This window comes from Theobroma cacao, chromosome 10 (genome assembly GCF_053813885.1).
Source record: "Theobroma cacao isolate CCN51 chromosome 10, ASM5381388v1, whole genome shotgun sequence".
In the NCBI taxonomy this organism is placed as follows: Eukaryota; Viridiplantae; Streptophyta; class Magnoliopsida; order Malvales; family Malvaceae; genus Theobroma; species Theobroma cacao.
The window spans coordinates 21350822-21362975 of NC_142648.1; the positions used below are offsets into that span (position 1 = coordinate 21350822).

The window sequence follows — 12154 nt, forward strand, 5'->3', positions numbered from 1 at the left end:
TATTATTTCAAAACTATTCTTACCAATCAAAAATTAAAATAATATAAAATGATGATAATTCTATTCCATGAATCAAACTTCATAATAACTATTTCTGCTACATAATAGCTATTCCATGATTTGAGATGTATCAGAAACAAACCATGAGGTTGAGAGATCCAGACTGACTAATATCTTCCAGGAGGGGAACAGATGTTTGTAGTCATGGCTTACCCTTCAAAATGTTTGCATCTCTTTACTTCACAGTGAACACCCAAAAAGCTGGACATGGCGATTGATAGAGTTGAGAATAACAGGAAGTTGCTATCGTAGCCAAGTCAGAACACACGCATGACTATTTAGACCTAACATGGAATGCTATTACAACAAAAGCAGAATATGACTGGTCTTTTTGTTTTCTTTTTGGCCACAGTGGTAATGGAACCAAATATCTAAGAAATTTTCAACACGAGTATCACATTACACTCATGGACATTATTTGACGAGCGAGACCTGGGTCTTGCTGCAGCAGCTCCCTCAAGTTGTTCTCCACCTCAGCCATCTGTTTTTCCAAGTACTCCTTCGATGTCTGTCGAAACTCAATATATTAGGTTACTTTCAGAGATGTAGTTCATGATCTAAAATAATAGAAGAAATTGTTCATAGTAGCATAATGAATGACTTCAAGATCAGGCAGAATGTAAATGAGAGCATAGCCCAGGCGGCTAAATATTTTCTTAAGTTGGCTCATTCACAGCTCTTAAACCAACTCCCATGCAGTGCACCGCATAATGCCCCATTCCAAAGCAAACATTCTTGTTCTTGAATCAAGAATTCACTCTCATTGGAAGAAAGTTTACAGGCTTGCCTAACACCACTTCAATCTAGCCACCAATCAACAATTAGGTAGTGAACTTTTCTACAAATTTTTAGACTGAAATTTGGTTTATACAATTACATGTATAAAAAATGTGCACTTAATTATTATTTCTTTTTTTGGTTTGGTAAACTTATAGAGCACAAACAATAGAATGCTTACCACTTGTAAGGTACTAATAAAAAGTAAAGCTCAGGAACGAAATTTCATAAGATTAAGCAAAAGCCATAAAATATAACAAATCCCGTGATGGTTGAACACATTGTAGTTATGGCATAGAATAAAACCAAACGAGCAAAGCATGGTGAGGTAACCTGCTTAATATGGTGCAAATGTATCCTTTTAGTTAAGTAAAATATCCAACAAAAGGGGTGGTTCCAACCAGGTATAAAAGAGGAAAAACAAAAGTTCGAAAAGAAGAAAAAAAACACCAACAAAAACCGACAGTCAAGTGGAGAAGATGCATGCACATAAAGCTCTACACAACCAGAGAAAATTACCTGTAATGAAGCAATTGCAGACTCACTATCTTTCAGCTTCTGTTCTTGTTCATTCATTAAAACTGGCTTAGGCTCTAAAACAAACCTGGACAGATGATGAAAGAAAGGCAAACAAATATGTCCATCAGTCCACACCATGTATATTCCTCACAGGCCATGACTCATGATTAACATTTAATTAAGTTATAGATTACTCACGTTCTCCCTGCAAAACAATTAAATAAAAACAGGTTATTGCTAGGCAGATTTGGCACAATCGCTCTATAATCCAATGAAAATAGTTGCTCATAAGTCATAACATATGAAACAGACCTATAAGAAAGCCAGCTCTAAAACTAAAGAGAAGCATAAACGTAGCATCCTCATATGTGAATTTCTAACCATTGTGACTAAGTAAACACAACACTAGAATCTCATGCCAGTGCAAATCCACAGTTTCAAGATCATACCTATGGATTTATAAGTATTTGTATCATCAGACAGCTGACGTAGCTCCTCCAGTGTTAAGTAAGCACGCTTCTTTTCTCCTTCCTTGTTTCGCATCTGGTTTTGCACCTACAAGTCATATGATTCACTCACTTCAGTCCCGGAAGTTAAAGGTACTTCTCACAAGTCTCCAATTCCATGATAACTAAAGTGGGGTAAAAGATCACATAAAACTGACATCAATTATACAACAGCCACTCTTGCACTTAAACACCGAAATAAATTTTTCTTTTAATAAAAGAAGGATGCACAGCATCAAACATTACACACATGGGTACACAATTGAGTATGCACTCAATGTTGAGATTCATCAAACCAAGAATTGCTTGGATGTGGGAATATAACAAAAAGCCAGGAGGCCTGCTCCTTTGCCACATATCCCAGAGTAGTGCACAAGCTATCAAGTTTGACATCACAGTTGAATAAAAATTTCAATTTCAGATAACTATTTCACTATATTTAAAATAAGTATACTGATATTTTAAAAAACTTTCATACACTTTAAAATGCAAATGAAACATAGATTGTTCAGATGTATAATTAAACAACACAGTATTTCAGCACTAGAATAAGGCATACATACAGGGTTAACTGTAAGACAACACTTTTAGCAGCTTATGGTGGCAGCAGCAGTCCCACATGCTGAACATTCTTTAAAATAATATACGATCAATTATCAGAAATATACAGTTTGATTGACACAAGAACAGAAATCATACAAATAGTCTGATCATGCTATTGCTCAATCCAGTATATCATCCATGCGTTTACTTGAACGGTCGATGATACCATCAACTATAAAATCTCTTTTGGTTTTCCCCACAACTCTGATACCTTTTACCACATCTTATGTGTCTTTAATATGACATATGGTCCCTTATCCCAGCCCAAAACGAAAGAAAACCCTCAATATGAAGCTATTCTTCAACTGTTATTGTGGTCATCCTAGGTTCAAGATTGAAACGAATTCTCTCTGCATCATAAGCCAAAGAATATGCCTAGTCTTAAATCAAACTTGTAGTAATTTTTGTCCCTGCAAAAGTTTAAGTATCAAGGTAGCTCAACAGAAGGTCAACAGCTAGACATAATTAGAGAGGTAGAGAAAACTCAAGTCCCTGTTTCAATCTATTTTTACTAGTCATGAAAAAAAACATTGGAATTAGATACCAAGCAACAGGATACAGAGCCATTCAACTAATCTACAGCAAAATAAAAGATAAAAACACATACCTGTTTCAATTTGCCAGTGAGCTCAATCATTCGACCCTGAATCTCTAAAAATGCCTGTTATCCAAGACACGTCAATAACACTCATGAGATTTCATTTTCTTCAACTTTACCAACAATCAAATCAAAAGAAGACTTGTTTGGAAAACAACCCAGAAGAGAAGTTTCATTTCTTACAGTTTTGTTAACTTCGTCGGCCATAGCTGAAGATTCAAGCACACGAAATCAGCACCTACTGAAAGAGTTTTGAGCGGTTAAACCCATATATATATTAGCATCGAATATGGGAAAGCACGATAATTTAAGAAAATAAAAGCACATTTCTTAATCAAAATTCTAATTGGAAATAGAACAAAATTAGAGTAAAAGGAAAAGGGGGAGTGAGGTAATACCTGTATGACGGATCTGACTTTGTATTTGGGTCTTTCCGGCTGTCGGGTCGGGTTAAGTTAAACCGGAAAAGGGTGGAGATAAAGGTGAAGAGTGATCGGAGAGTGGGACAGAAATAGAGTTACGCCGCCGTGTAAGAGAGAAAGATGGCTTTGTGATACAAGGATTTTATAGCACTTTCTATCTTACGGCCAACGCTCTCTTTTCTCAATCCGATGGTTAAGATAATAATGCATTTGTTTTTTAAAACATTTTGAGGTCTAATTTCTTTTTAGTAAAGCTTTTTGGATCTAATATACTCCATATTATAATTCTAGTATTAATAGTAATTCTCCATCCAATTCGAGTTATGGGTAATAGTTGGTGCGTGGTTTTTTATTTAAAAATTAAAATTTTAATTTTTTAAAAATAAAAAATAATAATTTTTTATTTATTCTATTGATTTTGTTCGCACAAGAAATTAAACTTTTGTTCAATTTCTAGTCATAGAGGAGATAGATGTTTGTGTGGTTGGGACTTGGGTAAGTTTTCACTATCGCAATAGATAATGTTAGTTCAAATGATGTTGCAATAACGTGCTTGAAGAAAAGGTTTAACCAATTAGGAACTAGGATTGTACAAAGGCAAATTTCTTGATTTAAGATGCATTGCACAAATAATCAACTTAGTTGGTAGTGATCGGTTGAAGGAGTTTAATAATTCGGTTGCTCATGTGAGGAGAGTGGTTAAATATTTGAGACAATCATCATTTAGGTTGCAAAAAATTAAGGAGTGTGTTCGTATTGAAAAGATTATCATCAATAGTTGCTTGTGTTTAGATGTTAGCATTAGGTGGAATTTAACATACTCAATGTTGGATATGGCTCACTAATTTAAAAACGCCTTTGAGAGAGGTTCGATGAAAACACGTAGTTTCTTTACTTTTATCGATTAGTTTTTAACACGTTACGAACTTGACTAACGATGTTAATCTCGTTTACAAACTAATGGATGAAAGCAAAATTCAACTACTTAATTATGAATTTAGATATGGAATTGAACATTTGACAATAGCTTAGATACCAAATTATTATTTTTTAATCAATGCAACCAAATTTGAAGATGGAAATTAATGATTAATGTTAAATGTAGTGAGGTTCCCCAGGAGAAAAACATTAATCACTTTAATGGTAAGGAATAAGTTCTCCTGTTTCTTAGGTATGATAGAAATATGAAAAGGAAAGAGAGTGAAAAAATGAAAAAAAAAAACCAAAAACAATTAGTGGTCTAAGGGAACATAGGAAGAAAAAAAATTAATGATGGTTTATGAAAATAATATTAAAAAATCATTATTATGATATACATCATTAAATAAAATAAAAGAGATACTTGAATGTTAGTCAAATGAATGAAATGAAATTCATAATTATATGTAATGTACTAAGATGAATAATTGTTACATTGTTGGCAAAATATTAATTTGAAATGAAACTATCAATAATAAAATTGACACAAATTAATAACTAAAATGCGAATTACCAATGTAGATGTTGAAATCAATTGAAAATCTATTAATAAAGAGAAATTAGAGGGAAGAAAACAAAAGGAAAATAGGCTCAAAGAAAAAAAAAAAAACAGCCCTCTTGTACAACTCTTCTCATTTATACTTTCCACCTTTGTAATTTTACTTTCTTTATATTTAGATATAAAATAAAATAAAACCTATTTTTTAATCTTTTCTCATTTTCCCTTTTTTTTATTTTTACTTTCCTTATTTCTTATGAGTACTTTTCAAACAATAAATTTAAATTTTGGACATATTTTATATATTTTCTTTGTTAAATATATAAGAATAACATCATTTTTAAATGAAAAAAAGAGAGTTGAATTGCAGCAGAACAGAAGAAAGTATTCACAAAAGAAAAATAATAATTACAATTTCTTTTTCATAAAGGCTGAAAATAAAAAAAAAGAATATATTTATTTTATTATTCCCCCATATATATATATAGATCTTTTTCTTCTTTATTGAGTGGGATTGCCCACATGGTGGGCTCTTCTCTGACATCTACACCACACAAAATTAATCCCTCACCCTTTCCATAATCTCCTCTCCTCCTCACCAACAACAGTTGCCAGCTCACCACCACCAACCATATTACACACGCAATTGAAAAATACAAAAATCTTGTACACTTAGGGTAATCAGCAACCAACCAGGGACTGACCATTTTCCTCCCCTTTTGATCATGGAATTTCTGCATGAGAGGGGGAAGAAACACCAAGACATCACACCCAAAATATTTTATGTTGCTAATTTCCAACTCCCCATCTTTGGCTGCATGAATCCATCTGGAAAATAGAACAAAAAATAAAAAATAAAAAGAAACTAAAATCCTATTGTAGAGAGCAAATCATCACATCTCATTCAAGGACTTTATACTATGCTGGTTCACCTGCATTGGATCAGTAATTGAGTAATTAGTACAAATTTACTGTGGTAATCTTTTTTTTTTTTTTTGCTGGAATGAGATACTTGACTTGGATACAAAGTTAGATATGGAAAAGGAAAGATTTATTTCAGTATGATTCAGCATTGAATTTGTAGAGGCCAAAAACCAAAAAAAATGGGCAGGGCCAGAAAGATCCACCAATTCTGTTGTTGACCTTTGAAATCATATGCTGGGCAGACACATTAAATGTATTAAATAATAGTACATGGTTTTACCAGGGTGGTGTAGGTACCTGGATCTAGCTGTAAGGGTTTCTCATTTACAAAGGAAAATCAGATGCATAGACAACTGGCTAAAACTGTTAAAATTATGGTGGCAGCATTGCATGGTAAGGAATGGAGCAAATCTTAATGTAATCAAGTGCAAAACATTGCTCTCTTAATTAGGTTATAGGTTGATCTGTTAATATGTAAAAAGATGATTAAAGATGTGGGAACGGGAACTAGAATTTTACCTTTTCCTTCTTTGAAGTTTACTTTACGATATGGGGAAGTCATGGTTCTGTTCATAGGTGACATGTGCTGAAACGAGAATCTTGTCCAATTGCCACAAGCATCCGGCATGCAACTTCAAGCAACTTCCCTGCCAAACATTTAGATAATAAAGTATTAGGCACAACCATATTTTCTTAATTAAAAATACAGAAGACCAACTGAAAGCTACATATTAACTTTATGAAAACAACTCCCTACTTTAAAATATTGTTAAATTAATGATTGATTTGAACCAAAAAAAATTCCAATAAAATATGATATCATAAGTGTTTAAACTCATAAGCTCTTGCAGATCAAAAAGATTAACGAAACTTCGACATTCATAAACTTATACTAAGCGTTAAGAAGCAAACAAAATTTTAACAGGAGCTATAATCAGTCAAAACCATGGTTATGCTTTCTCAATAACATGTGTTTTAAAAGAAAGTTTCTGCAATTTGCACAACATGGGCAGGAAAACTCCAACCACGCCATTGTGGTCCATTTTACGATTAATACTTTTGCTTGAAATTAAATTGTTGCAATGAGAACAACAAAACAAATCATGCTCAATAATATGGTACAATGACAATGTAGGAAGGAAACAAATATGTGAGCAAAGACACCGTGTTGGAATTTTTTTTTTTTTTTTGTAGCAAGAGAATGGCCAGTCAAGATTCCTCTAAAGTCTAAACAAAATTTTATTCTTGTTAGGGTTGAACTTTCATATTCTTTTGCTACCTAGACATTTTTTATAAGCCACTTAATTCCAAAACAACCACAGAGAACCAAATATATTCCCCATCCACCACAGCCCCTTAACCACCCTTGAGTTCCAAATACAATTTTTGGCGTGTTTTTTTAACCCGACTTGCCTCATCAAACATCAGTTCAAGACAGCAAGAAACTTCCCATAATTTCTTAACATTTTTTGATTTAAGAATAATAAGCTTGTTTTGTTCCTACTATTTGTTCTTATTGCTAAAAAGCCCACGAATAAGAACAATATAGGCTTTTTATATATCAATTTCAGGTAGACAAATATTAGTAATCCTCATTTCATAAGTCACTATACCTTCTATCGAAAGAGGTCATTGTAACAGAATGAGACTCCAAAGAAAAGTAAATATAGAAATGATTAGTGATTAGATTTACCAAGGCCATGAACATAAGGCATGATGTCATTCAGACCTACTAAGGTAAATGGAACTTAACTTCAATATAAAACTATTACATAACTACTTGAAGTTCATGTAGAAGTTAGGGGGAAAGGTGGAGTGTCATGTCATCCTAATATATAAACTTAATGGACAGGTGTAGAATGTAAATTGGCCTTACAACAGCCAAGGTGATGTAAGGCTAGAAAACAATAATCTACCCAAAAGAAAGCTAGAAAACAATTCCAAGTGACGATTCTATGAACTTACAATTTCATTGAAAGCAGCAGTCTATCTCTCCAAGACATAATTAAGCTACCAAACTTATAGCAAATTTTGATTAGGTTAAAGAAGTGAGTTTCATGTCAAATTTCTTTTAAGAAAAAACTATGCAATTAAATACCAAAACCCCACTAGTAATTGACACATCCCACTCATGATTAAGAAGATTTATCTGCCTTTTTGCCTAAAGAATAAATGTCCTAAACTTTTGGTTCAAGGCAAGGCACAGCCTTAACTTTATCTTTTACATGATTTAATTGTATTGGACAAAAGTATAAGCTTTCTTTTGCCATGGATGTGAGTATAAAAAGTGAAAGTTGAAATGTGGGGACAAATAAAAAAAATCACAAGATTTGTAACCTAAAAAGAAATAATACCTACCCTACACTTAAATACTTATCAGAAAACATAAATGAAAACAACAAAAGCAAACACAGAAAAAGACAAGTCTATCCTCTGCCGATTCTGACCCACCGACACTCCCATTTACCGACACTAACCCAGTCGCGCCCACCGAAAATCCCCCCTGCAACCCACCGTCCCCCTTGTTCTTGCCGCCGGTACTATTCCCAGAACCCCCTAAATGGGATTGCTAAATAAAGCATTGTAATCTGGTAAACAGTGATAAATTGAGCAGTTAATTCAACGTAAAAAGATAAATAATTTATTACCTCTTCTGGGTTTCGCTGTAGCAACTTTGATAGTTTTCTTTTCGTCCTTGGTTTTCTCTTCCGGGGGGAAAAGAACCCTGTCGATCCCCTGCACCGAGATCCTCCCGTCGGTGTAAATATCGGGATCGAACAAATATGCAGATCCATCGGCGTGGCCGAATTTAACAGACCCATCAGCTTCCTGAGCCAACACTTTATGGGGCAACCTTAATGTGTCGTAGGACACTTTCCCGAACCTCCTCACCGCATTGTACATGCTTTCCTCGGTCTGGTACTCAGGAATCACATGGTAATAAATGATTTGTTCCGGAGCACCGGGCTCGCTTAGCTGGTCCGTGGTTAATTTAGCCATGGCCTCGTCGTTGGGTGCTAAAACGGTTAAAACGTAGCCTTCGGAAACCAGGCGTCCCATTTCGGTGGCTAACGATGTTAAGTTGACTAAAATATCAGCCATTTCATTGTACCCTCCGTATTGTAGCAAAGTTTGTATGAAATCTTTAACTTGCCTCATCCCGTTGAAATGATGGTGGGGTCCCCCTGGTCCTGGAGCTGGTGCCGGAGCTAGTGATGGGCCTGGAGCCATGGCGTCGTAAATTGGGAGGACTGGTGGAGCACCGGGCAACACCGGCGGGGCGGGTTTTTTCAAACGGTGGGTTCTGGGGTCAACTTCGGGAGCTCCTTCTGGTTTAACGGCGGAGATTGAACGGAGACTTCTACGGTTGTTGAAATCTTGTTGTACGGATCGAGGGATTAATAGCTGTTCGATGCCGTGGATGACACCATCTGGGCGGTCCACAGCGTTGGGGTTAATGACCTTGGCTGTGCCAATGAATTTGGCCCCGGAGGAGTCTTCACTTGAGAGCTCGACTCGGTCATTGGATAATGTACGGTGGCGGGTCGAGTCGGATGTTGATTTGGGCCAGGAGTGCGGTTCTATCCTGGAGGGCACAATGTGGTAAAGCAAGAGAGTTTGGAGGGACTTGAGATTGCCAGGTTCCAGTAAAAACCGCTTGAATTCAGGGTCAAGATCCCGCTCGAGAGCTTCATTTTTAGGAGCAAAAATGGTAATATTGTGTTTCCCAACAGTTTCTTCCAGGGTCTGCAACAGCAAAGCTTTCTCCACTAATTCCGCAAGCTCCGTGTAATGTGAGTCCAGCAAAGCCACCAGGACGGAGTTGGAATTGATCTGACCCGAGTGAGTAGTCGTTGACGGGGTTTCTTGCAATGCCAGGGAGAATCTAAGACCTGAGAGTAGAAGAAGAAAGTTGAAGAACAACAACAAAGCCATGAGTCTCTGCTTGTCGAAAAATCTAATAGTTTGTTGGGTTTTCTTTGTAGAGATGGGCTATAAAACAGAGAGAAAGAGCAGAAAGCTTTTATTTGCTTCAAAGGCTTGTCTTTGTTTTTCTTTTCTTTACTTTGTTCCTGTTCCCTTTCTCTTTCTCTCTCTCTCTCTCTCAAGTCTCAGCCTCTAGCTTTGCTTTCTCCATCTGTCACTTTGGTGACTGTCTTGTAGCCTTTTTTTTATACTGAAACTGGGTATTAAGTGAAGTAATTAATAAAGAGTGGGGGACGAAGGACGGGTAACTGAAAAAGGGACAGCGGAGGGTAGAGGGTGGGGGGTTAAAATAGCGTCGGTTGCAGGTAAAAATGAGAGGGGAACACGTGGGAGAAAGGAAATTTTTTTTAATGATTGCCGGCTTGTCAAGGCTTTCTTTTTTTGGGGGAGAGTTTGGTTGGAAGAAAGTTCTGTTAGGAGTTTACTTCAAGCCTTCCACGATGACATTCGCCAACTTGTCAGTGGGAACGGTCCACTTGAACCGAATCGGTCCGAGCATCTTCAAACATCTTTCAAGATAAAAAAAAATTAGATAAAATATCCTCTTCATGTTAAGTTTTGATTATAATTTTACACAAATTCATTAATATTAAAAATAGACAATTCGTCAAAAAAAATATTTTTACTAAGAGTCTATTTGATTTAACTTTTTTTCAACTTAAAAGTTATTATTAAGTTCTTACGAAAAATAATAACTTTTAAAATTAAGATAAACCTGTTTGGTAAACTGTTTAACAAAATAAATTATGTAAGTATTAATTTTAGTTAAAATTACCATAAATGATATTCATATTATCTTCAATCACCTAATAAACTATGATATTATGTTTCAAATTTATATATAATTTCAAATGTTAAAATCAAATAAATCAATTAAAAAAATAAATAACTTTCAAACTTATATAGTAGCAATAGTATTAGATTTTTATTAATCTAACAAGTAATCGGACCATATGCTTCAATTCTTGAAAAATAAGAAAAAAGAGGAAACGATATATTTAATATTAAAATCTTTTTTGGTGAAAAAGAGAGAAAATCTTTAAATAGTATCTGGATGCAGTTTTGAATTTTAGATTTTTTTTCTCTTAATCTTTGTAAGAACAAAAAATTCTAGATTTTGATATTCTGTTGTTGGGTTTTTCATTTTTTTATTAGTTTTTGTAGAGAAAGGTAGAGAAGTGGGAAATCGTGATTTACGTTGAAGAATGGTAATTTACAGAAGGAAGGAGAAGAGAGGGAGATTAATTGAGAAATGAGTATATCTTGAAAATTAATGTATTTTTAAAAGAAGAGAAAAAAAAGCTTTTTTTTAAGTTCTTTTTTAAAAAATTTTGTTCTTAAAAAAAAGTTACTTTTTTTTTAAGAGCGTCTCAACAAATTATATTTGGCCTGGCTTTTACTTTTAAGAGGTAGATAAGTTGAAAAAAAATTAGGCCAAACATGCACTTAATACATAAGTTCAATCGCTAATCAATCTTAATGTTTTCGTTAGTTTGATAGCATGATAAATTTTTTTAGATAAATTTAACCTTCATTAAATTTAAAAATTACTATTATATAAATTATGATTTTTATTTTTAAATTCTTTTATTCAAAAAAAATTCTATCTATTGGTTGGTCATCTCTTGACTGGATCTAACTAGGGAATGCCAAATTTGACCAAATGACTGGCTGGCACTCCCCTAGGGAGCACCGATCTGGTGCTCCCTTAAGGAGTTTGAGTGGTGCTCCCCTAAAGGAGCATCGTTCTAGTGTTCTCCAAGGGAACACCGATCGTGCTCCCTTGAGATGCCTAAACTAGTGCTGCCTAAGAGAGCATCGATCATGCTTCATTGAAGAGCCGAAACCAATGCTCCCCAAGGGAGCATCGCTGAATTTGGAATTCCACTACTAAATCTGGTACCGATCAACTTGAAAAAATTTTAAAAAAAATGTATTTTAGACATTTTACATTTAAATATTAACGTCATTTACTCATTTAGAGCGAAGTATTTATTTTGAAAACTAATGAACTCACACAGAAGTACAATCAAAACTTTAGAAAGTTAGGGTATTTTTGTCAAGACCCGAAACTCCCATCGAGCTAATGACAACTGTCGCGACGTCTCGATAAACATTCATTACTCGAAATGTCAATCGAAACCTCGCAAGGCTTAACATTAGTTTTTCTCGCTTCCCTAGTGAGTATTAGTTGCTAAAATCATGTTTCGAGATATTATAAACTATTTCCAATTCAAAACAATAGAAAAATAATTTTTTTCTCACACGGGGTATTTTGGTC

At 34.6% G+C, this 12154-nt stretch overlaps 2 protein-coding genes across 5 annotated transcripts; both read right to left on the bottom strand.

Annotated features, from left to right (window-relative positions):
* Positions 1-39: 39 nt before the first annotated feature.
* On the bottom strand, positions 40-3604 carry PFD1 (PREFOLDIN 1). Of its 3 annotated transcripts, none has more exons than XM_018129615.2 (7): positions 3462-3604; positions 3247-3272; positions 3073-3126; positions 1806-1911; positions 1555-1561; positions 1357-1441; positions 40-568 (listed from the first exon to the last, which is right to left on the bottom strand). In XM_018129615.2, exons 2-7 carry the CDS (start codon positions 3268-3270, stop codon positions 455-457), a joined length of 390 nt encoding a protein of 129 aa, XP_017985104.2. In that variant the 5' UTR covers positions 3271-3272; positions 3462-3604; the 3' UTR covers positions 40-454. The 3 variants fall into 3 exon arrangements, with proteins under 3 accessions (XP_017985104.2, XP_007010507.3, XP_017985103.2); XM_007010445.3 differs by having other exon boundaries at positions 3247-3304; XM_018129614.2 differs by having other exon boundaries at positions 3247-3301; positions 3462-3601.
* A 1796-nt stretch (positions 3605-5400) lies between these two features.
* On the bottom strand, positions 5401-10095 carry LOC18586873 (fasciclin-like arabinogalactan protein 15). 2 transcript variants are annotated; one of them, XM_007010446.3, is made up of 3 exons: positions 8535-10095; positions 6406-6533; positions 5401-5790 (listed from the first exon to the last, which is right to left on the bottom strand). In XM_007010446.3, exons 1-2 carry the CDS (start codon positions 9820-9822, stop codon positions 6457-6459), a joined length of 1365 nt encoding a protein of 454 aa, XP_007010508.3. In that variant the 5' UTR covers positions 9823-10095; the 3' UTR covers positions 5401-5790; positions 6406-6456. The 2 variants fall into 2 exon arrangements, with proteins under 2 accessions (XP_007010508.3, XP_007010509.3); XM_007010447.3 differs by having other exon boundaries at positions 5401-5894.
* Positions 10096-12154: the final 2059 nt, after the last annotated feature.